The 27391-nt window shown below is 43.9% G+C and overlaps 2 protein-coding genes across 3 annotated transcripts in view; one reads left to right on the forward strand and one right to left on the reverse strand.

The window, feature by feature from the left end:
• LOC137627373 (transmembrane channel-like protein 7) overlaps positions 1-27391 on the forward strand; it is a 437009-nt gene that overhangs the window by 184132 nt on the left and 225486 nt on the right. The window lies entirely within an intron of this gene.
• Positions 1-27391, reverse strand: part of LOC137627905 (uncharacterized) — an 81058-nt gene that overhangs the window by 4803 nt on the left and 48864 nt on the right. For both annotated transcript variants that reach the window (XM_068359358.1, XM_068359357.1), the window contains exons 4-7: positions 20842-21006; positions 20019-20211; positions 10163-10314; positions 8170-8359 (exon numbers count right to left, since the gene is read on the reverse strand). In XM_068359358.1, the coding sequence (XP_068215459.1) occupies positions 8170-8359; positions 10163-10314; positions 20019-20211; positions 20842-21006 (700 nt within the window). The remainder of the gene's footprint in view (positions 1-8169; positions 8360-10162; positions 10315-20018; positions 20212-20841; positions 21007-27391) is intronic.

The raw sequence follows: 27391 nt of genomic DNA on the forward strand, positions 1-27391 counted from the left end.
AGCTGATCATATGCTCTATCCTTAGTAATTGCTACAATTTATTTGCATCCTTAAGAGTTATAGTTCTCTTCCATTCTGAGATTTTTCCCTCCTTTTCTAAATTCTGTCTTTCGCTTTGTTGCATGCTTCATCTCCTCATTGTTTTTTATCATCTTGCCACTACTCCCAATCAATATTTGTTTGTCAACCCTCAGTGTTATTTCCATTATTCTGTTCCACCGTACATCAACATCTTCAATTTTATGTGTTATTTCTTCTAAAACCCTTGCCTTAAATTATCCACATAGTTCAATCTCTTTCAGCTTGACATGGTCTCCTGGTATGGCCTTAACAATGTTTTACCTCCAGTAAATCTTTTGTTCTATACAATAAGTAATCCATCGGACTGGAACTTCCACTGCTTTTATATGTAACTAAATGTTCTTGCCACATGGTGAAAAAATGGTGTTCACTAGTGCGTTTTGCTGACTTTGCTTTGTTTACACAGTATAAAGACAGTGAGCCTTTGGGTAAAGGCAGTGATCCTAACATAACCAGACCTATTCAGAGTCCTGGGCTAACTTTAAAGGTTATGCCAAGCAGTAAGGGTTCTGTTGATACACGTCACATTATAGAGTTGATATTAAAATTGTCAAGCAAGTGTCTCTCATAACGCCAGAGTCCAATTTTAAATATTTAACTTAGCCGGTGAATATATAATAGCTGCAACTCTGCGGCTCGACAGAAAACACACTCAAAAACTCGCGAGCGATCGCTATGAAGGTTGCGGGTGTGCCCACCAGCGCCAACTGTCGGCCAGATACCACTCTTGCATGTAAACAAACCCTTCAATTCTTCTCTGTCGACGTTGACGACAAGACGTATTCATACTCGCTGTAGAACCTGGAGTTTTCTCAACATATTTGGTGAAGTACTTCATTTTGGTTAGAGCTTTCGCAGTGCAGGTGTTTTTCCTCAACATAAACTCTTGAACTCTTTATTGAATCAGATTATTTGTTGATGACTTGGATTGTTTTTGGAATTTTCTTTGACTAATTCAAAATGGCTGACCCTTCTCAAGTACATAGATTTCGAAAGTGTAATGCTAGGGACTGTAATAGGCGTCTTCCAAAGGCTTCTCTCGACCCACATACTGTTTGTTTCAATTGTCGGGGTAAAACCTGTCAATTGGGAGATCGGTGTGAGGAATGCGTGGGCCTTTCGGAATTCGATTGGCTCGAATACGATAAATATGCACGTAGACTAGAGAGAGATAGGGTAAGGAGGAGTTCATCTAGGTCTGTAGATTTTTCCTCTCCACATGCCCCTGAACCTAATCCTTCCCCTGTAGTGGTTGTTCCTAACCCCCCCTTCTAGCACTCAGGAACCATCTATGCAAGACATGTTACGTGCTATTCATGCCTTGGGGGAAAGAGTTGAAGCGTTAGCAACTGATCGTAATCAACTCATGGCTGACGTGAAGGAACTTAAGTGTCATAGTGCCACTGCGGAAAGTGGGAAAGTGATTAGTGCGCAAAGTGTTGTGAACAGTGTTGCGACCGAGGGTTCGTCTGTTCGTGCCTGTCGTTCACCTAGTCCGGGACCTCTTGCAAGCTCCCAAGCCCAGGGGAGAAGTAATGTCGTACGACTTATGGGTTCGAGAGGCCTTGATCAGCGAACAGACGTTCCCTCTATGGTATCAGGCGTATCTCACCAAGATCGCCCCTACCATAAGACGAGAGAGCCCATTTTTTCCTCGTCTTCCGAAGGCTTTTCACGCAAGAAACCGTGGAGCAAGGTTTCTAGGCCTCTTAAACGGAAGTCGGTCCCTTCAGGACAGGTCCAACATCCTGGATGTAGTCATTGGGACAGTTCGGACCCGTTGCAGTCATCGGATGACTGCTCGCCGCCTAAGCAAGGCAAAGTTGTGCCGTCTCAGACGCTAACCCCGTCGGTTACCGCACCCATTCCCGTGGACCCAAAATGGGTTATACTGCAGGACATGCAGTCTAAGCTTGCGTCCCTTATGGAAGACTACAATGCCGATAAGGTTTCCGTTGAGCCTAGCCGTTTATTTCATCGAGATCCTGGCCTTCAGCCACCCAAACGTTCATTTGTGCGTCCTGTTGACGCTGGTGTAGCCAAGTCACGTCAAGCAGTTGGGGTAGAACCACACTCGATGCGATCTCGTGTGGATTTTCAGCCGCATTTGGACGTTAGGCAACTTGCTGATGCGCCTGGTGACGTTCAGGACGTTCGCCAACCATCGGAGTTGACTTGTTTTGACGCTGAGTGTCAACTTCCGCAACCTAGAGTTGTTTTGACTGCTCAGACTAGGCGGTCTAAGCAGTCTCGGGTGGACGCTGTGCGTCCTCACGCACCTGTTATTGTTGACAGTTCCCAGACTGTCAAGCAGTTACAGGACTCTGCGTCCTGGTCCGCCACTTATGCACCAGTGCGGGTGGACGCTGCGTGTCAAGCATTGCCAACCCCTTTGCTTGTTTCTCATCAGTTGTCAGATGAGGAACTTTCGGATGAGGACGTTGCTGACCCTCAGCCTGAGGATCATCCTTCAGATATTGATGAACCAAGAGCAGTTCCGCCATCTATGGACTTTAAGAAAGTCATGCTCATTTTTAAAGAGTTGTTTCCCGAACACTTTGTCTCTGTTGCTCCTCGTTCGCCGCCGTCTGAGTTTGTTTTAGGCGTACCTGCTGACATGCCAGCCTTTACAAAACTTGTACACTCTCGCTCGTCCAAGAGAGCTTTACGGCTTTTAGGCGATTGGTTGGAAACCAAGGGGAGTTTAGGGAAGACGGCCTTTGCCTTCCCCCCATCTAAACTCTCGTCTAGATCGAGCGTCTGGTATGCCACGGGAGAAGTTCTCGGCTTGGGAGTCCCTGCCTCTGCCCAGGGCGACTTCTCAAGCCTTGTAGACTCTCCCCGCCGCCTAGCCATGAGACGCTCGAAGATTAGTTGGTCATCCTCGGACCTTGACCATCTACTGAAAGGCATTTTTAGAGCTTTTGAAGTTTTCAACTTCCTTGCCTGGTGTTTGGGAGCCTTAAGTAGGAAAATCTCATCGGCTGATAGAGATGTCTCCTTACTCATTATGTCCTGCATTGATAAAGCCATCCGCGATGGATCCAATGAGCTCTCCTCCTCGTTTACTTCAGGAGTCCTTAAGAAGCGAGAGTCTCTTTGCTCTTTTCTGTCGGCAGGAGTTACTCCCTGTCAAAGATCTGAGCTACTCTTTGCCCCCTTATCAAAGTTTTTGTTCCCTGAACCTTTGGTTAAGGACATAGCTTTGTCACTCGTGCAGAAGGACACCCATGACTTGGTAGCGTCCTCTGCTCGCAAAGGGACTCCTTCGACTTCCTTTTCTGCTAGACCAAGGATAGACACTCCAGCGTCCAGGTTTATTCCGCCCTTTCGTGGCAGAGCTCCCAGCAGGGGAAGTACTCGTGCCGAAGGAAAGAGAGGAAAGAGGAAAGGAGCCAAGTCCTCACGTGGCAGAGTCTGACTGCCCGCAGCTTCAGACAGCAGTAGGTGCCAGACTCAAGAACTTCTGGCGAGCCTGGGAGAAGAGAGGCGCAGACCAACAGTCTGTGAGGTTGCTCAGAGAGGGGTACAAAATTCCATTTGTACACAAACCTCCTCTAGCGACTTCCCCCATCGATCTCTCTCACAATTACCGAGAGGAATCAAAGAGACAAGCCCTGAAACTAGAAGTGTCTCTTTTGCTAGAGAAGGGAGCGGTGGTCAAAGTCTCGGACCTTCAATCACCGGGGTTTTACAACCGCCTCTTCCTAGTACCGAAGAAGACAGGAGGTTGGAGACCGGTGCTAGACGTCAGTGCTCTGAACGTCTTTGTCACGAAGCCAAAGTTCACCATGGAGACCACGAAATCAGTCTTAGCAGCGGTCAGAAAGGGAGACTGGATGGTCTCTCTCGACCTAAGAGACGCATACTTCCACATCCCCATTCACTCAGATTCCCAACCTTTTCTGAGGTTTGTTTTCGACAATGTGGTGTACCAGTTTCGGGCCCTGTGCTTTGGCCTAAGTCCTGCTCCTCTCGTGTTTACGAGGCTTATGAGGAATGTGGCAAAATTCCTCCATTTATCGGGAATCCGAGCCTCCCTTTACTTGGACGACTGGCTTCTCAGAGCCTCGTCCAGTCATCGCTGTCTGAAGGATCTCAATTGGACATTGGATATGACCAAGGAATTGGGACTTTTGGTCAACATGGAAAAGTCACAGCTGATTCCATCCCAAACTATACTGTATTTAGGGATGGAGATTCGCAGTCCAGTTTTTTGGGCTTTTCCGTCTGCCCCCCGAATAGATCAAGCCCTGCTCGTAATCCAACGGATGTTGAAGAGAGAACGTTGCTCAGTCAGGAATTGGATGAGTCTAGTAGGAACTCTATCATCCCTGGAGCAGTTTGTCTCGCTAGGAAGGCTACACCTCCGACCTCTCCAGTTCCATCTAGCTTTTCACTGGAAAAAGGACAAGACGCTAGAGGCGGTCTCAATCCCGATTTCCGAAACAGTAAAGGCATGCCTGAATTGGTGGAAAGACAATATCAGTCTAAGAGAGGGACTTCCCCTAGCAGTTCTGAAACCAAACCACGTTCTATTCTCAGACGCATCGGATTTGGGTTTGGGTGCGACCCTGGACGGTCGGGAATGCTCAGGTCTGTGGACCTCAAGTCAGAGGAGCATGCACATCAACGGCAAGGAGCTTTTGGCAGTCCACCTGGCCTAGATGAACTTCGAGAGTCTCCTTCGAAACAAAGTAGTGGAGATCAACTCGGACAATACCACAGCCTTGGCTTACATTTCCAAGCAAGGAGGCACCCACTCCCTGACACTGTACGAGATCGCAAGGGACCTGCTCATTTGGTCAAGAGATCGAGGCATCTCCCTGATAACGAGGTTTATCCAGGGCGACTTGAACGTCTTAGCAGATTGCCTCAGTCGGAAGGGTCAGGTAATTCCTACAGAATGGACCCTCCACAAGGACGTGTGCAAGAGGCTTTGGGCGACTTGGGGTCAACCCACCATAGACCTCTTTGCAACCTCGATGACCAAGAGGCTTCCAATCTATTGCTCTCCAGTCCCAGACCCAGCAGCAATACATATAGACGCTTTTCTCCTAGATTGGTCTCACCTAGACCTATATGCATTCCCACCATTCAAGATTGTCAACAAGGTACTGCAGAAATTCGCCTCTCACGAAGGGACAAGGTTGACGTTAGTTGCTCCCCTCTGGCCCGCGAGAGAATGGTTCACCGAGGTACTTCGATGGCTGGTAGACTTTCCAAGAAGTCTTCCTCTAAGAGTAGACCTGTTACGTCAGCCCCACGTAAAGAAGGTACACCAAGGCCTCCACGCTCTTCGTCTGACTGCCTTCAGACTATCGAAAGACTCTCTAGAGCTAGAGGCTTTCCGAAGGAGGCAGCCAGTGCGATTGCAAGAGCGAGGAGAGCTTCTACCATTAGATTTTAGAATCCTAACAAAACTCAAAGTATGATTGTAAGTAGGTCAAGGACGGTGGCTCCTCAACCACCGGATCTCAGTATTGATAATGTTTCTTTAAATATGTATGACTCTTTCAAAATTTTAGGTGTGATTCTCGACAGTAAATTTACTTTTGAGAAACATATAAGGTCTGTGTCTTCTTCAATTGCACAAAAAATAGGCTTATTGAGAAAGTCTTTCAAGATTTTTGGTGATCAATCTATTCTGAAGAAGTGTTTTAATTCTTTCATTCTACCTTGTTTTGAGTATTGTTCTCCTGTTTGGTCTTCAGCTGCTGATTCTCATCTTAATTTGTTGGACAGAAACTTACGGTCTATTAAATTTCTTATTCCTGATCTAGATATTAATCTCTGGCACCGTCGTTCAATTAGTTCATTATGCATGTTGCATAAGATTTTTCATAACTCTGACCATCCTTTACATTCAGATCTCCCTGGACAATTCTATCCTGTTCGTAATACTAGGCAGGCAGTTAATTCTAATAGCCAGGCCTTCTCCATCACGAGACTCAATACTACGCAGTACTCTAGAAGTTTTATTCCAGCTGTTACCAAGTTGTGGAATGATCTTCCTAATCGGGTGGTTGAATCAGTAGAACTTCAAAAGTTCAAAGTTGGAGCAAATGCTTTTTTGTTGACCAGGCGGACATGAGTCTTTTTATAGTTTATTTATGACATATTTGTTTTTGATGCTGTTAATAGTTTATATATGACATGTCTGTTTTGACGTTGTTACTGTTTTTAGAATGATTTATTGTTAATTTGTTCTCTTCATTTATTTATTTCCTTATTTCCTTTCCTCACTGGGCTATTTTTCCCTGTTGGAGCCCCTTGGCTTATAGCATCTTGCTTTTCCAACTAGGGTTGTAGCTTGGATAGTAATAATAATAATAATAATAATAATCGAAGTGGGAAATCTTCCGAGACTGGTGCAAGTCAGTATCTGTATCCTCGTCCAGTACCTCTGTAGCCCAAATCGCTGATTTTCTCTTATACCTGAGAAGGGTTCGCTCCCTGTCAGCTTCCACGATCAAGGGCTACAGGAGCATGTTGGCTTCGGTCTTCCGGCATAGAGGCTTAGATCTTTCCAACAATAAAGATCTACAAGATCTCCTTAAGTCTTTTGAGACTTCTAAGGAACGTCGTTTGGCTACTCCTGGATGGAACTTAGACGTGGTCCTAAGGTTCCTCATGTCAGACAGGTTTGAGCCTTTACATTCAGCCTCCCTGAAGGATCTCACTCTTAAGACTCTTTTCCTGGTGTGCTTGGCCTCGGCTAAAAGAGTCAGTGAGCTTCATGCCTTCAGCAAGAACATCGGTTTTTCGTCAGAAAAAGCCACTTGTTCTCTTCAACTTGGTTTCCTGGCCAAGAATGAACTGCCTTCTCGTCCTTGGCCTAAATCTTTTGATATTCCTAGCTTATCAGAGATCGTAGGCAACGAACTAGAGAGAGTATTATGTCCCGTTAGAGCTCTTAAGTTCTATTTAGCTCGTACTAAGCCTTTACGAGGTAAATCTGAAGCGTTATGGTGTTCGGTTAAGAAACCATCCTTACCTATGTCAAAGAATGCTTTGTCATATTTTATCAGATTTTTAATACGAGAAGCCCATTCCCTCTTGAGTGAGGAAGACCGATCTTTGCTTAAGGTTAAGACGCACGAGATTAGAGCTATAGCAACCTCCGTGGCCTTCAAGCAAAATAGATCTCTGCAAAGTATCATGGACGCGACCTTTTGGAGAAGCAAGTCAGTGTTCGCGTCATTTTACTTGAAAGATGTCCAGACTCTTTACTAGGACTGCTACACAGTGGGTCCATTCGTAGCAGCAAGTGCAGTAGTGGGTGAGGGTTCTACCACTACACTTCCCTAATTCCAATATCCTTTTTAATCTGTCTCTTGAAATGTTTTTAATATTGTTTTATGGGTTGTTCGGAAGGCTAAGAAGCCTTTCGCATCCTGGTTGATTTGGCGGGTGGTCAAAGTCATTTCTTGAGAGCGCCCAGATTAGGGGTTTGATGAGGTCCTGTTGTATGGGTTGCAGCCCTTGATACTTCAGCTCCTGGGAGTCTGTCAGCATCCTAAGAGGATCGCTGGGCTCCGTGAGGAAGACAGACTTACAAGGCAGAGTAATCGTCTAAGTCAACTTCCTTACCAGGTACCTATTTATTTTGGTTTTGTTATATTGATAACTGTCAAAAAAACTCTTAGCTTATACGCTGTAAACTTAATTAACTCTGGTCTCTACCCACCGCCTTGGGTGTGAATCAGCTATTATATATTCACCGGCTAAGTTAAATATTTAAAAATGATATTTTAATTATAAAATAAATTTTTGAATATACTTACCCGGTGAATATATAAATTAAAGACCCTCCCTTCCTCCCCAATAGAGACGCAGCGGGACGAGAAGAATTGAAGGGTTTGTTTACATGCAAGAGTGGTATCTGGCCGACAGTTGGCGCTGGTGAGCACACCCGCAACCTTCATAGCGATCGCTCGCGAGTTTTTTGAGTGTGTTTTCTGTCGAGCCGCAGAGTTGCAGCTATTATATATTCACCGGGTAAGTATATTAAAAAATTTATTTTATAATTAAAATATCATTTTAACCAAATACTAGGATCAATAAATTTAAAGATAAAGCCCTTACCTTCTGAAAAAGATTCTCGAAGATCATAATTACTCAGGGAAACATCGTCTAAGAATGAATTTTTGCGATGAAAGAATACAGTCTCCCAGGTATTTCTCCGAACCATCCAAAGCGCAATACCACATTCTTCATTGAATAAACTCAAGACATTGCCTTTAGCTGACTTCAAAGCATTGTTGACTTCAAATGCCTGTAACAAAAATAAGATTTCTTGGAATTATAAAACTATATTAAAACTATGTTATAATGAGTACTAATTGCTGTAAACAAAAAATATATTTTACAGTATGTACATAACTAATCACTATTTGTAAAATGCACAACTTTACTTTTCCAAATTCCTTAAAAGAGACTACATAAAACCACTACTGAAAAATTATGATGAAAAGAAGAAATTACACGATAAACAGTTGTCTACTTTACAAGCATAAAAAATTGCAAATTGAACTTTCAAGATTTTGGAAAATATCAAATATTGAAAATGTAAAAAAAAATAAAAAAAAATCATGGTTTCTCATTCAATTTGTTCCTTGACAAACTCGTTACATTACTTACACCGTTGTGTCTGACTTGCTTGTAGAGGAAATGTTTCCAGAAAATAATTAAGAAGGGAAGAATAATTAAGGGCGGTAAGCAAGTACTGCACTGACATGGTAGATTCAAACCTACCTTATTAACCATTTACGGTTTAATTTGCCAAACTGCTTTCTGCATCATCAAACGGTAGCACTTATTTCATTATTTACAGTATGTAATTACAAGTATTCTTTACCAGCAAGACAAGATTGCTTAACCCTTTAACCCCCAGGCTATTTGGAAATTTCCAACCCTTAACCCCCAGGGGGTTTTTTTTTCCCAGCACATTTTGAAGTATATTTTTTTTAAATTGCTCTAACAGCCTTAATTTTTGTCATAGAGAGGTCAGGTCGGTCTCATTCTCTTGGAAAATGCCTGAATTTTTTCAAAAAGTTATCAAAAATATGGAAAAAATAATTTTTATAGCATTTTTTTTGCAAGGACGTACCGGTATGTCCATGGGGGTAAAGGGATGGCTTTTGTGAAACGTACCAGTACGTCCTTTGGGGGTAAAAGGGTTAAAGACTTCACATTATAATGTTTTTTAGTGTTCAAGAATGTCTAAGTTTAAAGTAGATTCATGGATAAATTTTTAAATTCTAGTGAGGTATATCTTCCAAGTCATTAGGATGGTTAGCGTTTTGTTTTACCCATAGTTAGCAACTAATTGGTAGTCTTGCTAACTATAAATCCTAATAGGTCTTAGTTTTATTCCTTTGTGTTCATTTTGAGAAATAAGTAAAGTTCCTCCATTACTTTTTTATGTGTTTTATAACGGCTTAGTATTTATCTTTACGTTTTTACTGCTAGTTCATTAACAAACTTTTTATTCTTTCCCTTACTTTGGCATTGAATTGTCTTTGTTGCTTATCACCTTTCTCCAGTGTAATTTTGTCAAAAATTATATATTTCAGTGATGGTTTTGTTCTGTAAGTCATCATCAAATACTAATGTATTAAAAAAGTGACTCTTAACTACACTATCTAAATCTAATACACTTGAAACAAAACAAAAAAAAATGCCTTTTACCTTATAACCTTAACCAACTTTTTATTCTTTCCCTTACATTGGCATTGAATTGTCTTTCTTGCTCATCACCTTTCTCCAGTGTAATTTTGTCAAAAATTATATATTTCAGTGATGGTTTTGTCTTGTAAGTCTTCATCAAATACTAATGTATTTTAAAAAAGTGACTCTCTTAACTACACTATCTAAATCTAATATTATTATTATTATTATTATTACTATCCAAGCTACAACCCTAGTTGGAAAAGCAAGATGCTATAAGCCCAGGGGCTCCAACAGGGAAAAATAGCCCAGTGAGGAAAGGAAATAAGGAAATAAATAAATGAAGAGAACAAATTAACAATAAATCATTCTAAAATAAGTAACAACGTCAAAACAAAATGCCTTTTACCTTATAACCTTGCTTTTCAGTCACAGAACGAGGAAGCCCAAGAGTAGGGAACTCCTCACCAAAGGTCTCTCGTCCAACGCCACTGACATTACTAGCACTGTCATCCGCAGATATATCATCAATGCCCGAAATTGGAGTCCACGAAGCAGCAACTGTGGAAGAATGAAATTACATACTACCTGCCCTTCTTACATATAAAGTGATGCATCAGCATATGCTTGTAACCCACAAAACATGTAATCCAAATAAGTCAATCTTTTATATTATCTAGTTTAGGTCTTGAATTTGATTATTCACAAGGTGTGAAAGTTCCTTAAATATATTTTTGGATATTTAATGAGTCACAATTACATAAAAGCAAATGCAAGAAAGCATCACCAATTAAATAAAGATGAAAATAAACATTGAACATGTGCTGTCTCATCTGTCAAATTCTCCTAAAAACTAAAGATAACCTGCCAGAACCAAACAAGTAGTATTCTTTGTCGTTTCATGACCAAATGGATAGAATGAGCCTTGACAGCCTTTCTGGACTCTTTGGCTCTCTTCAGCTAAATGCAAATGGCTCCTACAGAGCAAAGAAAAAAAACCCTTTGGATGGCAATAGGCATAATAGTTTAATCTTGGCTATGCTGTAGATTATATCTTTATGATGAAATTAACTGAAAAAAGATAGAAAAGTTTACTCCACTTCCCTCTGTGTTACTTGACCTAAGAACACTTACAACTTGCCATAGTCTAGAAACCACAAACTTCAGTAGAAAGACTACTCTATCTTTGATATGGAATTGAAATAGGAAGACCAATCAAAAGGTTCCATGAGGTTTCTAGTGAGCTACAACCTAGGGGAAGGGATAAGGATTCTTGGTAACCTCCTCAAAATACTTACATAAATACTTGAATCCACTGAATAAGCTATATTTATACCATAGGATTCAAAGACTTACCTAAAAGGATACCTGTGTTAGTCAATTATTGAAAAGGATGTCTTTCAACACCAGAAGAATAAAAGTAAATCTGCTATGTATTGAAAAGTGGCAATAGTTATATCAATAACTCTGTCAAGACACCAATTACTGAAATTCTTTATTTGGCTGCAACAAGTATGGAGATACCCTATGCTGCCTCCACTACAAAGCCTTCAAAGTTCACTAATGATTGGTAGAGGCAAGGAACATTGACATTGCCCTATCAAGCAGGACAATGCCCTAGGGACTGACCATATATACATATGATCAGCACCCAAGCTAGAACCAGGGCGTTCCAGGTAATGGCTGCTGATGACTCAGCAGATAGACTTATAGACTCCCCCAAACACACCATCCTTATCTCACAAGGATGGTGAGGTTGCAGCGACCAAAGGAACTCACGAGTTTGACCAGGACTCGAACCCTAGTCTGGCAATTGCCAGTCAGGGATGTTACCACATACGCCACCACAAACCCTGCTTGCTAATCTCTAGATGTCAAGATTTATACTACTTGATTGCAGTGGAATCAGAGGAAGTGAGGGTGACAAAGAAGCTTGTTCAACTTTGGAAAAGCTGCAAAGGAATTCTGTCTAAGGTCCAAGAGTTAATAAACCACACTTTCTGAGGCTAAAGATAGGCTATTAGAAGAGCAGTCATGAAGGATAAGACTTTGTCTAGAACAGACTTGACCATACAGAAAAGATGAAATGTGTACACTTCCAGTCCATCACAAGGATGCACCAAAGTATCTACATTAAGATATAATGTCTTGATGCTTGATGGGCTAAGGAATAATTTTGAAGTTTATAGTTAAGGTCCATCTAGGACAGATCACATTTGCCACAGAGCTCAGTTAACTTTGAGGTGGATCAACCTGATTGTAGCATATAATATATTCCTGTTGCAATCACCTGCTACTGGGTCCCCTTGGAAGATAAACCTTGAAACAATTTTGACATCCTTGTCTTCTGTCCAGGAGAATACTGTGACTACTAAAAGCCTCACTGATTCTTGAAATCTATGGAGAAGAAAAATGCTATTTCAACAAAAGCAAAACAGCTCCTCTAAACTCAACTAATTGCCAGAATCTAAGTTTAAATCTTCAAAGACTTTGGGCTCTCCAATGAAAGTAATAGCATCTTCTTGGAGATGTGATTCAATCCCAATTTATAGGTACTAATAGCTTTGGCAGAAGCATAGGAAAAATTTGGACCAGACTCTATAACAATGATTGAAGGATGAGTGGGTGGAAATGAATAAATGATAGCAATACTTGAATATTTATATACCCAGGCACTTCCCCCAATTTTGGGGGGGCAACTGACATCAAACAAATAAAAAAAAAGGGGATCTTTCCTCTCTACGCTCCTCCCAGCCTGATGAGGGACTCAACCGGGTTCGGCTGGTACAGCTAGGGTGCCACAGCCCACCTTCCCCTGTTATCTACCACCGATGAAGCTTCATAACACTGAATCCCCTACTGCTGCTACCTCCACGGTCATCCAAGACAACCGGAAGGAGCAGCAGGGCCTACCGGAACTGCGTCACAATCGCTCACCAGTTATTCCTATTTCTAGCACGCTCTCTTGCCTCTCTCACATCTATCCTCCTATCACCCAGAGATTTCTTCACTCCATCCATCCACAAAAACCTTGGTCTTCCTCTTGTACTACTTCCGTCAACTCTTGCATTCATCCCCTTCTTTAGCAGACGGCCATTTTCCATTCTCTCAACATGGCCAAACCACCTCAACACATTCATATCCACTCTAGCTGCTAAATAATTTCTTACACCCGTTCTCACCCTCCAGCTTATACATGTTGTAATGTTACTGAATTTTTATGAATTATCTGTATGGACATTCACTTCCATTACTATTTTCTTCCCGTTTTTTACTACACTTGTCATCCAATCTTAAATTAGTATGTCAATACTATCATGCCTTGTTTTACTGCCTCTCAAGCAAATTTTCACCTCACTCTTACTATTCTTGATTACTCCTTTATATCTGACAAACTATGAAAAACTCCCCTTGTTCGCATCTTTACCAACTTTACAACACCCTTTTCTTATCTAACACTGTCTCAAATCTAATGAGCTTTTTTTTTACTATGTGCATTAAATAAACCTAACCCAAAAAGTTCAAATACCTGAAAACGGAATTACCTCCTCTTCAAATAAATTCAAGTTGTAACATTTCTTTTCAAAGACCTCAAAAATTATAACTAAACCTGAGTTACAATGACGAAAAATTTTCCTCTGATGAGATATATGTATAAAAATGTTATTTTCATTAGTAAAATAAATTTTTGAATATACTTACCCGATAATCATGTAGCTGTCAACTCCGTTGCCCGACAGAAATCTAAGGAGGGATACGCCAGCTATCACAATACTAGAAGGGGGTGTACTTACCAGCGCCACCTGTGGCCAGGTACTCAAGTACTTCTTGTTGACACCTCCTCAATTATTCCTCGGTCCCACTGGTTCTCTATGGGGAGGAAGGGAGGGTCAATTAAATCATGATTATCGGGTAAGTATATTCAAAAATTTATTTTACTAATGAAAATAACATTTTTCAATATTAAACTTACCCAATAATCATGTAGCTGATTCACACCCAGGGGGGTGGGTGAAAACCAGTGTACAAGATTAAAGGATAGCCAAGTATCCCAAATTTCATATAACAGTTATCTCAAATAACAATGAAATAATAAGTACCTGGTAAGGAAGTCGAATTGAACCGTTACTCTGCCTCTTTTTTAAGTTCGTCTTCCTTACTGAGCGCAGCGTTCCTCTTGGAGGCTGAATCAACCCAAGGTGCTAAAGTATATAGGGTTGCAACCCCTACTAAAGGACCTCTACACAACCTCTAACCCAGGCGCTTCTCAAGAATGAATTGACCACCCGCCAAATCAAAAGGATGCGGAAGGCTTCTTAGCCTACTGTAACAACCATAAAAACAACAATAAAAGAATTCAAGAGAAAGGTTAAAAAAGGTTATGGGATTAAGGGAATGTAGTGGCTGAGCCCTCACCTACTACTGCACTCGCTGCTACGAATGGTCCCAGGGTGTAGCAGTTCTCGTAAAGAGACTGGACATCTTTCAGATAAAATGATGCAAACACTGACTTGCTCCTCCAATAGGTTGCATCCATTATGCTCTGCAGAGAACGGTTTTTATTAAAGGCCATCGAAGTAGCTACGGCTCTTACTTCGTGGGTCCTTACCTTCAGCAATGCAAGGTCTTCCTCCTTTAAGTGAGAATGAGCTTCTCTGATCAGAAGCCTTATATAATACAAAAGCCCATTCTTGGACATGGGTCTTGAGGGTTTCCTGATGGCACACCATAAGGCTTCTGACTGTCCTCGGAGAGGTTTAGACCTCTTGAGATAATATTTGAGAGCTCTGACAGGGCAAAGAACTCTCTCAAGTTCGTTACCTACCATGTTGGAGAGGCTAGGTATCTCGAACGATCTAGGCCAAGGACGTGAAGGAAGTTCGTTCTTTGCTAGGAATCCAAGCTGTAAAGAACATGTAGCAGATTCGGTCGTGAAACCAATGTTCTTGCTGAAGGCATGAACCTCACTGACTCTCTTCGCTGTTGCAAGGCAAACGAGAAAAAGAGTCTTGAGGGTAAGGTCCTTAAACGAAGCTGACTGGAGAGGTTCGAACCTAGATGTCATAAGGAACCTTAAGACTACGTCTAGATTCCAGCCTGGAGTGGAAAGACGACGATCTTTAGACGTCTCAAAAGACTTAAGAATGTCTTGAAGGTCCTTGTTGGAAGACAGGTCCAAACCTCTGTGGCAGAGAACTGAGGCCAACATACTCCTATATCCCTTAATCGTAGGAGCTGAAAGGGATCTCTCATTCCTAAGATGAAGAAGGAAGTCAGCTATTTGGATCACAGAGGTATTGGTAGAGGAAATCGAATTGGCTCTACACCAGCTTGGAAGACCTCCCACTTAGACTGGTAGACTCTACGAGTGGAAACCCTTCTTGCTCTGGCAATCGCACTGGCTGCCTCCTTCGAAAAGCCTCGAGCTCTAGCGAATCTTTCGACAGTCTGAAGGCAGTCAGCCGAAGAGCGTGGAGGTTTGGATGCAACCTGTCTACGTGAGGTTGACGTAGAAGGTCCACTCTTAGAGGTAGAGTCCTGGGGAAGTCTACTAGCCATTGTAGTACCTCTGTGAACCATTCTCTTGCAGGCCAAAGGGGAGCAACCAGCGTCAGCCGTGTCCCTTCGTGCGAGACGAATTTCTGCAGAACCTTGTTGATTATCTTGAACGGAGGGAATGCGTACAGGTCGAGATGGGACCAGTTCAGTAGAAAGGCATCCACATGAACTGCTGCAGTGTCTGGAACAGGAGAACAAAACAGAGGAAGTCTCTTGGTCATGGAGGTGGCAAACAGATCTATGGTAGGTTGACCCCACAAGGTCCAAAGTCTGTTGCACACACTCTTGTGGAGGGTCCATTCCGTGGGAATGACCTGATTCCTTCTGCTCAGACGATCTGCTGACACGTTCATATTGCCCTGGATGAACCTCGTGACTAGAGAGAGGTTTAGACTTCTTGACCAAATGAGGAGGTCCCTTGCGATCTCGTAAAGGCTCCTCGAATGGGTCCCTCCTTGCTTGGAGATGTAAGCCAAGGCTGTGGTGTTGTCCGAGTTCACCTCCACCACTTTGCCTAGCAGGAGGGACTTGAAGTTCAACAGTGCTAGATGAACTGCCAGCAGCTCCTTGCAGTTGATGTGGAGAGATCGTTGTTTCTCGTTCCACATTCCCGAGCATTCCTTTCCGTCCAAGGTTGCACCCCAGCCCGAGTCCGATGCATCTGAGAAGAGATGAAGATTGGGGGTCTGAATGGCCAAGGATAGACCCTCTTTGAGAAGGAGGTTGTGCTTCCACCACAGGAGAGTGGTCTTCATCTCTTGGTTGATAGGGATAGAGACTGCTTCTAGAGTCGAACTCTTGTCCCAATGAGCTGCCAGGTGGAATTGAAGAGGGCGGAGGTGGAGTCTGCCCAGTTCGACAAACAGGGCTAGGGACGAGAGAGTCCCTGTGAGACTCATCCACTGTCTCACTGAGCAACTGCTCCTCTTCAGCATGCTCATGATGCACTCTAGGGCTTGGCTTATCCTGGGGGCCGATGGAAAAGCCCGAAAACTCTGACTCTGAATCTCCATTCCCAGATACACGATGGATTGTGAGGGAATGAGTTGAGATTTTTCCAAATTGACTAATAGACCCAGGTCTCTGATTAGGTCTAAAGTCCAATGAAGATTCTCCAGACAACGACGACTCGAGGAGGCTCTCAACAGCCAGTCGTCTAGGTAGAGGGAGGCTCTGATGTTTGACAAGTGAAGGAATTTGGCTACATTCCTCATCAGAAGGGTAAAGACCATAGGAGCTGTGCTTAGGCCAAAACACAGGGCTTGGAATTGATAGACAACCTTTCCGAAAACGAATCTTAGGAAAGGTTGGGAGTCTGGATGAATCGGAACATGAAAGTATGCGTCTTTCAAGTCCAAGGAGACCATCCAGTCCTCCTGTCTGACCGCTGCTAAGACCGACTTGGTCGTCTCCATCGTGAACGTCAGTTTGGTGACATACTCGTTGAGAGCGCTGACGTCCAACACCGGTCTCCAACCTCCTGTCTTCTTGGCCACAAGAAAGAGACGGTTGTAGAAGCCCGGGGATTGATGGTCCCGGACTATAACCACTGCCTTCTTCTGCACAAGAAGCGACACCTCCTGGTGCAATGCTAGCCTCTTGTCCTCCTCTTGGTAGTTGGGAGAGAGGTTGATGGGCGAAGTGGTCAGAGGTGGTTGAAGGCAGAATGGAATCCTGTAACCGAACCTCAGCCAACTGACAGACTGTGCGTCTGCACCTCTCATCTCCCAAGCTCGCCAGAAGGTCTTGAGTCTGGCTCCTACTGTTGTCTGGAGAAGTGGAGAGTCAGTTTTTGCCTTTGGATGACCTGGATCCTTTCCTGGACTTGCCTTTGTAAGAGTCTGGACGGGAGCTTCCTCGGCTGGGGGCTCTACCACGAAAGGGCGGTATGAATCTAGTAGCAGGGGTATCAGCCACTGGGGAGCGGTAAGTCTTAGGGACTGAGGTAGCAGCCTTAGACTTACGAGCCGAAGAAGCTACAAGATCGTGCGTATCCTTCTGTATCAGGGCAGAAGACAAGTCCTTAATGAGCTCTTCGGGAAAAATAAACTTCGAGAGCGGAGCAAAAAGAAGTTGTGAGCGTTGGCAAGGTGTAATGCTGGCGGAAAGGAAAGAACACAGCTGTTCCCTTTTCTTCAACACCCCTGATACAAACAAGGACGCTAGCTCGCCCGATCCATCTCTGATGGCCTTATCCATGCAGGACATTAACAGCATGGCAGAATCTTTGTCCGCAGGAGAGGTTTTCTTGCTGAGGGCTCCCAGGCACCAGTCGAGAAAATTAAACATTTCAAAAGCTCTAAACACCCCTTTCAGCAAGTGATCCAGGTCTGAGAAGGTCCAACACACCTTTGAGCGTCTCATAGCAGTCCTTCGAGGCGAGTCTACCAGACTTGAGAAGTCAGCCTGGGCAGAGGCAGGTACTCCCAAGCCTGGTGCTTCCCCTGTGGCATACCAAACGCTCGCCTTCGATGTGAGCTTCGTTGGAGGAAACATGAAGGAAGTCTTGCCAAGAAGTTGTTTAGACTGCAGCCACTCCCCTAAGATCCTAAAAGCCCTCTTGGAGGATCTAGCTAGGACAAGCTTGGTATAGGAAGACTGAGCTTGTTGTACGCCCAGCGAAAACTCAGATGGAGGAGAGCGGGGAATAGCCGAGACAAAATGGTCTGGATAAACCTCCCTGAGAAGAGCCAAGACCTTGCGAAAATCAAGAGACTGTGGAGAGAGCTTGGATTCGTCCACGTCCGATGAGGGATCAAGGTGTGCCTCCTCATCATCCGAAACCTCATTCCCAGAATGAGGCGACAAGATCGGATACGAATGCTGAACCGCAGAGTCAGAACGAGCAGGAACATTAACCGTGGTGGACGGAGGAGGAGCAGAAAGTTCCTGTTCCTGTGGAATGAGTGGAGCGTTAAGAGACCGAGGTTGCGCAGAACAAGGTAAAGTTCTCGCAAGCAGAGGTGTCTGAGGCGCAGGATCAGGGTGCACGGGTTGAACTCGGTGCAGCAGCTGAGGAGACTGACTCATGGGTGGAAGAGGTTGTTGTACCTCCACCGAGAGTTGCACCATCGGTGGAGCAGCCAGGGGAGGCGGAGGAAGAGTGGAGTAATCCTCCTGATCCCAAACAGAAGGTTGCCTTAAAGAAGGCTGAGGCTGAACAACACTGGGAACAGCGAACACAGAATGTGGCTCAACATCGTACGCCTGGCAGATGGTGCTGCGACTAGGTGGAGCGAGCGCAGGCGGGTTGAGCACAGGCTGAGCGGGTGCAGGCGGAAGGAGTGCAGGTGGAGGCGGAGGTGCAACACTCTCAGCACGACACTCACGCATCAGGTCCGAAAGCTGAGCTTGCATGGACTGAAGCATAGACCACTTGGGATCAGCAGAGACAGCAGCAGACTGAGGTAAAGCCTTAACAGTCGAGCTCTGTTGTGGCAGAACCTTACTCCTCTTGGGCGGAGTACAGTCGACAGATGACTGAGGCGAGTCGGAGCTGAGCCAATGACTGCAACCTGGCTGAGCACTCGCGGGCTGGACTCTGCGTTTAAGCGGTCTCAAGACCTGAGACCAACGTTTCTTCCCAGAAAGAAGATTAGCGGACGAGCGGAAGACGGGCTCAATCGTCTGCAAGTGGGAGTGACGGTCTGTGGAAGACACGCCCGCAACCACTGAGGATAATTCTGTGCGCCTAACAAGGCCTGCCGAACCCTTATGCCCTTCGACATTGCTTCTCCCCTGGGCTTGGGAGCTTGCAAGAGGTCCCGGACTGGGAGGACGACTGGCTCGCACAGAAAGATCCTCACGCACCACACTGGCACTAACACTAGCACAAGGCACTGCACCGACACTAGCACTCGTCACAGCACTGGCACTAACTTCACCCACTGCACTCTTGACCTTCAGCTCTTTCACTTCGGCCATCAGAGACTTATGGTCACTTACCACTGACTCTACCTTATCGCCTAAAGCCTGAATTGCACGTAAAACCACTGACATATCAGGCGGAGGGCACACAGTAGGATCGGGGGTAGCCACTACAGGGGTAGGAACAGGAAGGGGATCATGAGATGAGGAAAATAAAGAAGAGTGAGAAGAACTCCTCCTAGCTCTAACTCTCTCTAACTTAGTAGAATACTTTAAAAGACGGACAAAATCCAATTCCGAAAGTCCGGCGCATTCCTCACATCGATTTTCCAACTGACAGGGTCTGTCCCTACAGTCAGAACAAGCGGTGTGAGGATCTACCGAGGCCTTCGGAATACGTCTATTGCAAGACCTACATCGTCTATGGGAGGGGGCTTGCGAAATGTCAGACATTTTGTTTTCAAGAGTAGTCAAAGGGAGATCCAAAAAACAAGCAAAATTTCGTTAATCGTTAAACTGAACTAAATAAAAGCTATCTAGCTAATATCAGAAGGTTTCCAGTAATGCGACAGCCGTTAATCAGAGAGAATACTTCACCAAATATGCGTGAATAAACTCGAAGACCATAAGCGTATCCCAGAACGTCTAGCCGGAGGCACGACAGAGGAATAATTGAGGAGGTGTCAACAAGAAGTACTTGAGTACCTGGCCACAGGTGGCGCTGGTAAGTACACCCCCTTCTAGTATTGTGATAGCTGGCGTATCCATTTCTGTCGGGCAACGGAGTTGACAGCTACATGATTATCGGGTAAGTTTAATATTGAAAATTGACAACTTACCTTGAGGTTTCTTTCCTTTCCATACTAAACAAGCAAACCAGTTGCATTTGAAATTATCTTCATTCGGTTCACACTGTTCTGCATCAAACTGCAATGGGTTATTTTCACTTAAAAATTCTCTTAGACTGTGCTTCCCCGCGGGACGTTTTCCAAAGTAGTAGAATTTTGAACGCATGAAGAAAACCCTTTCTTCCTGAAATACAAACACAACTGTATAACATGAATTTAAATCCTCACTAAATTTCAGGGCACTGAATGAAAAAAAATTAAGCTCCTTAATAGACAAGTCTGTTGGAAATAGCGTACTTCACTGTATTCATTAGATTCAACATTAATACCTTACAGTATATTGAATTTAAGTTTCTTGTAAAAAAACAGACAATTAAGAATTCTTAAGTGTATTTTAAGATGTTAAATGAACAGTTAGGACTTTTAAAGTTGTGCCATCTATATTTTTCCAATTATATACACGGATAAATATGGTAATATGAATTTTAGAATGGAAATTCATAATTATATTTTTGTTTTATAGTATTTGTACATGTTTTTTGTGTGTTTTGTCTTTGAATAATATGTTGATACAGTCTATTAAGATAAAAGAGATGAAAAGTTTTGATGACAAAATGTACTGATGATGAAAAGTCAAGATGAAATGTGCTGGTGATGAAATGTCAGGTGAAGAATTGTCTGATGATAATCTGACGGATGATCAAATGTCGTATGATAGTGTCGGGCGATTAAATGACAAGTGATGAAATGTCCCCTAACCATGAGTTGGTAATGAAAAATTAGCCTTAAGTTTTAAAACTTAATGTTTACGTACCCTATTTTGAAATTCAAATAAAATGACACCTTTCCCAGGTTGAATCTCAGAAATATATCCATTTTGATTCATTATTCGCGTCACGGTTGGTGTAATCTGTGGGAAGTCTTCCAAATCTTCTTTAGTTGCTTTTGCAGCAAACCACTGGCAATTATCACGGGATTCCTGATAAAACAATAGATACACTGTACATGAAATACACTGGACAATTACAAAAGCTTGCAGTAATCAATGAACTGAAATAAGCAAAATATTAACATCTCAATACAAGCTGAAATCTCCACTTGAATACAATATATGAATTTTGTAATATAAATTCAGTATGTCAATGTACATAAATCATAGATTTGCCTTATAATATTTAATGAAAATAAGGGCAATGATGAGAAATTACAGTAGAAAGCTGATTAGAGTAACCTAAGGTATTAGTACTTTATCATGAGGTAGGTTGAATGAAGAATCTAATAGTACAGTAATAATAATTAAAATAATAAAAACAATATTACTGTAATAATAATAATAATAATAATACAGTAATCATAACATTATTAATAATTACAATACTGTATAGTAATTACTCCGATAAATGCATGTAGAGAGAGAGTAATCATACCCTGGTGAGAGGGGTTACCCCGAGAGGTACACTCTGAAATCACAATCTCCCACAAATTATAGAACCAGCGATTGTAATTAAGAAAGGGGAATGGTTGAATCTGCACGTGTGTGCACATCTATCTAAAAATTTAGCTGTCATTTTTAATGGATCCCATACACTAGTATTAATGACGGGCTGCCAACGCAAGAGCCCATGTCCAGCAATAAAGGCTGGGCAATCTAACAAGCAAGTAGTATTAATTAATCATTGATGGTGTTCAATCCCATTAGAAGTTAGTTAAAAAACAAACTTTAATTAAGGCTTGATTATTAATAATATTTATTTTGCTAACCTTCGGTTTATGTTTCCATGCTACTTATTGGAGAGAGAGAGAGAGAGAGAGAGAGAGAGAGAGTTATTGGAGAGAGAGAGAGAGAGAGAGAGAGAGAGAGAGAGAGTGTGTGTGTGTGTGTGTGTGTGTGTATGCAAAATATGCAAATTCATAAAGGTCTAATAAAATATGTAAAAATTCAATTCCACATGGTTTATTTGTGGGTTCTTTTTATCAAAAGTATTGAATGTATTACTAATTGATAAACAGAATTTATTTTTGGAAAAATGTTATTTTCATTAGTAAAATAAATTTTTGAATATACTTACCCGATGATCATGTAGCTGTCAACTCCGTTGCCCGACAGAAATCTAAGGTCGGGATACGCCAGCGATCGCTATACAGGTGGGGGTGTACACAACAGCGCCATCTGTGAGTAGGTACTCAAGTACTTCTTGTCAACAAGAACTCAATTTTCTCCTCGGTCCACTGGTTCTCTATGGGGAGGAAGGGAGGGTTCTTAAATTCATGATCATCGGGTAAGTATATTCAAAAATTTATTTTACTAATGAAAAATGTTATTTTCATTAGTAAAATAAATTTTTGAATATACTTACCCGATAATCATGTAGCTGTCAACTCCGTTGCCCGACAGAATTCTATGGAGGGATACGCCAGCTATCACAATACTAGAAGGGGGTGTACTTACCAGCGCCACCTGTGGCCAGGTACTCAAGTACTTCTTGTTGACACCTCCTCAATTATTCCTCGGTCCCACTGGTTCTCTATGGGGAGGAAGGGAGGGTCAATTAAATCATGATTATCGGGTAAGTATATTCAAAAATTTATTTTACTAATGAAAATAACATTTTTCAATATTAAACTTACCCGATAATCATGTAGCTGATTCACACCCAGGGGGGTGGGTGAAAACCAGTGTACAAGATTAAAGGATAGCTAAGTATCCCAAATTTCATATAACAGTTATCTCAAATAACAATGAAATAATAAGTACCTGGTAAGGAAGTCGAATTGAACCGTTACTCTGCCTCTTTTTTAAGTTCGTCTTCCTTACTGAGCGCAGCGTTCCTCTTGGAGGCTGAATCAACCCAAAGGTGCTAAAGTATATAGGGTTGCAACCCCTACTAAAGGACCTCTACAAAACCTCTAACCTAGGCGCTTCTCAAGAATGAATAGACCACCCGCCAAATCCAAGGATGCGGAAGGCTTCTTAGCCTACCGTAACAACCATAAAAACAACAATAAAAGTATTCAAGAGAAAGGTTAAAAAAGGTTATGGGATTAAGGGAATGTAGTGGCTGAGCCCTCACCTACTACTGCACTCGCTGCTACGAATGGTCCCAGGGTGTAGCAGTTCTCGTAAAGAGACTGGACATCTTTCAGATAAAATGATGCAAACACTGATTTGCTCCTCCAATAGGTTGCATCCATTATGCTCTGCAGAGAACGGTTTTTATTAAAGGCCATCGAAGTAGCTACGGCTCTTACTTCGTGGGTCCTTACCTTCAGCAATGCAAGATCTTCCTCCTTTAAGTGAGAATGTGCTTCTCTGATCAGAAGCCTTATATAATACGAAAGCCCATTCTTGGACATGGGTCTCGAGGGTTTCTTGATGGCACACCATAAGGCTTCTGACTGTCCTCGAATAGGTTTAGACCTCTTGAGATAATATTTGAGAGCTCTGACAGGGCAAAGAACTCTCTCTAGTTCGTTACCTACCATGTTGGAGAGGCTAGGTATTTCGAACGATCTAGGCCAAGGACGTGAAGGAAGCTCGTTCTTTGCTAGGAATCCAAGCTGAAAAGAACATGTTGCAGATTCGGTTGTGAAACCAATGTTCTTGCTGAAGGCATGAACCTCACTGACTCTCTTAGCTGTTGCAAGGCAAACGAGAAAAAGAGTCTTGAGGGTAAGGTCCTTGAAGGAAGCTGACTGGAGAGGTTCGAACCTAGATGTCATAAGGAACCTTAAGACTACGTCTAGATTCCAGCCTGGAGTGGAAAGACGACGTTCTTTAGACGTCTCAAAAGACTTAAGAATGTCTTGAAGGTCCTTGTTGGAAGACAGGTCCAAACCTCTGTGGCGGAGAACTGAAGCCAACATACTCCTATATCCTTTAATCGTAGGAGCTGAAAGTGATCTCTCATTCCTAAGATGTAGAAGGAAGTCAGCTATTTGGATCACAGAGGTATTGGTAGAGGATATAGAATTGGCTCTACACCAGCTTCGGAAGACCTCCCACTTAGACTGGTAGACTCTACGAGTGGAAACCCTTCTTGCTCTGGCAATCGCACTGGCTGCCTCCTTCGAAAAGCCTCTAGCTCTAGCGAATCTTTCGACAGTCTGAAGGCAGTCAGCCGAAGAGCGTGGAGGTTTGGGTGCAACCTGTCTACGTGAGGTTGACGTAGAAGGTCCACTCTTAGAGGTAGAGTCCTGGGGAAGTCGACTAGCCATTGAAGTACCTCTGTGAACCATTCTCTTGCAGGCCAAAGGGGAGCAACCAGCGTCAGCCGTGTCCCTTCGTGCGAGACGAATTTCTGCAGAACTTTGTTTATTATCTTGAACGGAGGGAATGCGTACAGGTCGAGATGGGACCAGTTCAGTAGAAAAGCATCCACATGAACTGCTGCAGGGTCTGGAACAGGGGAACAATACAGCGGAAGTCTCTTGGTTATGGAGGTGGCAAACAGATCTATGGTAGGTTGACCCCACAAGGTCCAAAGTCTGTTGCACACACTCTTGTGGAGGGTCCATTCCGTGGGAATGACCTGATTCCTTCTGCTTAGGCGATCTGCTGACACGTTCATATCGCCCTGAATGAACCTCGTGACCAGAGTGAGGTTTAGACCTCTTGACCAAATGAGGAGGTCCCTTGCGATCTCGTAAAGGCTCCTCGAATGGGTCCCTCCTTGCTTGGAGATGTAAGCCAAGGCTGTGGTATTGTCTGAGTTCACCTCCACCACTTTGCCTAGCAGGAGGGACTTGAAGTTCAACAGGGCTAGATGAACTGCTAGCAGCTCCTTGCAGTTGATGTGGAGTAATCCTTGTTCCTCGTTCCACATTCCCGAGCATTCCCGTCCGTCCAAGGTTGCACCCCAGCCCGAGTCCGATGCATCTGAGAAGAGATGAAGATTGGGGGTCTGAATGGCCAATGATAGACCCTCCTTGAGAAGGAGGTTGTGCTTCCACCACAGGAGAGTGGTCTTCATCTCTTGGTTGATAGGGATAGAGACTGCTTCTAGAGTCGAACCCTTGTCCCAATGAGCTGCCAGGTGGAATTGAAGAGGGCGGAGGTGGAGTCTCCCTAGCTCGACAAACAGGGCCAGTGATGAGAGGGTCCCTGTGAGACTCATCCACTGTCTCACTGAGCAACTGCTCCTCTTCAGCATGCTCATGATGCACTCTAGGGCTTGGCTTATCCTGGGGGCCGATGGAAAAGCCCGAAAATCCTGACTCCGAATCTCCATTCCCAGGTACACAATGGATTGTGAGGGAATGAGTTGAGACTTCTCTATATTGACTAATAGACCTAGGTCTCTGATTAAGTCTAAAGTCCAATTGAGATTCTCCAGACAACGACGACTCGTGGAGGCTCTCAACAGCCAGTCGTCTAGGTAGAGGGAGGCTCTGATGTTCGACTAGAGTAGGAATTTTGCTACATTCCTCATCAGATGAGTAAAGACCATAGGAGCTGTGCTTAGGCCAAAACACAGGGCTTGGAATTGATAGACAACCTTTCCGAAAACGAATCTCAGGAAAGGTTGGGAGTCTGGATGAATAGGAACGTGAAAGTATGCATCTTTCAAGTCCAACGAGACCATCCAGTCCTCCTGTCTGACCGCTGCTAAGACCGACTTGGTCGTCTCCATCGTGAACGTCTGCTTGGTGACATACTCGTTGAGAGCGCTGACGTCCAGCACCGGTCTCCAACCTCCTGTCTTCTTGGCCACAAGAAAGAGGCGGTTGTAGAAGCCCGGGGATTGATGGTCCCGGACTATAACCACTGCCTTCTTTTGTAAAAGAAGCGACACCTCCTGTTGCAATGCTAGCCTCTTGTCCTCTTCTTTGTAGTTGGGAGAGAGGTTGATGGGCGATGTGGTCAGAGGTGGTTTGAGGCAGAATGGAATCCTGTAACCGTTCCTCAGCCAACTGACAGACTGTGCGTCTGCACCTCTCTTCTCCCAGGCTCGCCAGAAGATCTTGAGTCTGGCTCCTACTGTTGTCTGGAGAAGCGGAGAGTCAGTTTTTTCCTTTAGATGTCCTGGATCCTTTCCTAGACTTGCTCCTGTAAGAGTCTGGACGGGAGCTTCCTCGGCTGGGGGCTCTACCACGAAAGGGCGGTATGAACCTCGTAGCAGGGGTATCAGCCACTGGGGAGCGATAAGTCTTGGGGACTGAGGTAGCAACCTTAGACTTACGAGCCGATGAGGCTACAAGATCGTGCGTATCCTTTTGTATCAGGGCAGCAGACAAGTCCTTAACTAGCTCTTCGGGAAAGAGGAACTTCGAGAGCGGAGCAAAAAGGAGTTGTGACCGTTGGCAAGGTGTAATGCTGGCGGAAAGGAAGGTACACAGTTGTTCCCTTTTCTTCAACACCCCTGATACAAACATCGACGCTAGCTCACCCGATCCATCTCTGATGGCCTTATCCATGCAGGACATTAATAGCATGGCAGAATCTTTGTCCGCAGGAGAGGTTTTCTTGCTGAGGGCCCCCAGGCACCAGTCGAGAAAGTTGAACATTTTAAATGCTCTAAACATCCCTTTCAGTAAGTGATCCAGGTCTGAGAAGGTCCAACAAACCTTCGAGCGCCTCATAGCAGTTCTCCGAGGCGAGTCTACCAGACTTGAGAAGTCAGCCTGGGCAGAGGCAGGTACTCCCAAGCCTGGTGCTTCCCCTGTGGCATACCAAACGCTCGCTTTCGAAGTGAGCTTCGTTGGAGGGAACATGAAGGAAGTCTTGCCAAGGTGTTGTTTAGACTGCAGCCACTCCCCTAAGATCCTTAAAGCCCTCTTAGAGGATCTAGCTAGGACAAGCTTAGTATAGGAGGACTTAGCTTGTTGTACGCCCAGCGAAAACTCAGATGGCGGAGAGCGGGGAATAGCAGAGACAAAGTGGTCTGGGTAAACCTCCCTGAGTAGAGCCAAGACCTTACGAAAATCAAGAGACTGTGGAGAAAGCTTGGATTCGTCCACGTCTGATGAGGGATCAAGGTGTGCCTCCTCATCATCCGAAACCTCATCACCAGAATGTAGCGAAGAGATCGGACAAGAATGCTGAACCGCAGAGTCAGAACGTGTAGGAACAATAACCGTGGTTTCCTCTTCAAGTAACTGTTGAGGGAAAACCTGAGGCTCAGACTGCAAGGGCTGAACAACAGACGAAGCAGAAGGAAGGCGCATGGGTGGAGGAGGTTGACTCCTAGCAAGAGAGGTTGAACCCAAGGATTGCGCTTGCTGAGCGGAGGACGGAGGCGGAGTAGCAAGTTCCTGTTCCTGTGATATGAGCGGAGCATGATGAGGCTGAGGCTGCGCAGAACAAGGTAAAGTTCTCGCAAGCTGAGGCTCCTGAGGCGCAAGTTCAGGGTGTAAGGGTTGAGCTC

The sequence above is a fragment of the Palaemon carinicauda genome, chromosome 35 (genome assembly GCF_036898095.1).
Source record: "Palaemon carinicauda isolate YSFRI2023 chromosome 35, ASM3689809v2, whole genome shotgun sequence".
Taxonomy (NCBI): Eukaryota; Metazoa; Arthropoda; class Malacostraca; order Decapoda; family Palaemonidae; genus Palaemon; species Palaemon carinicauda.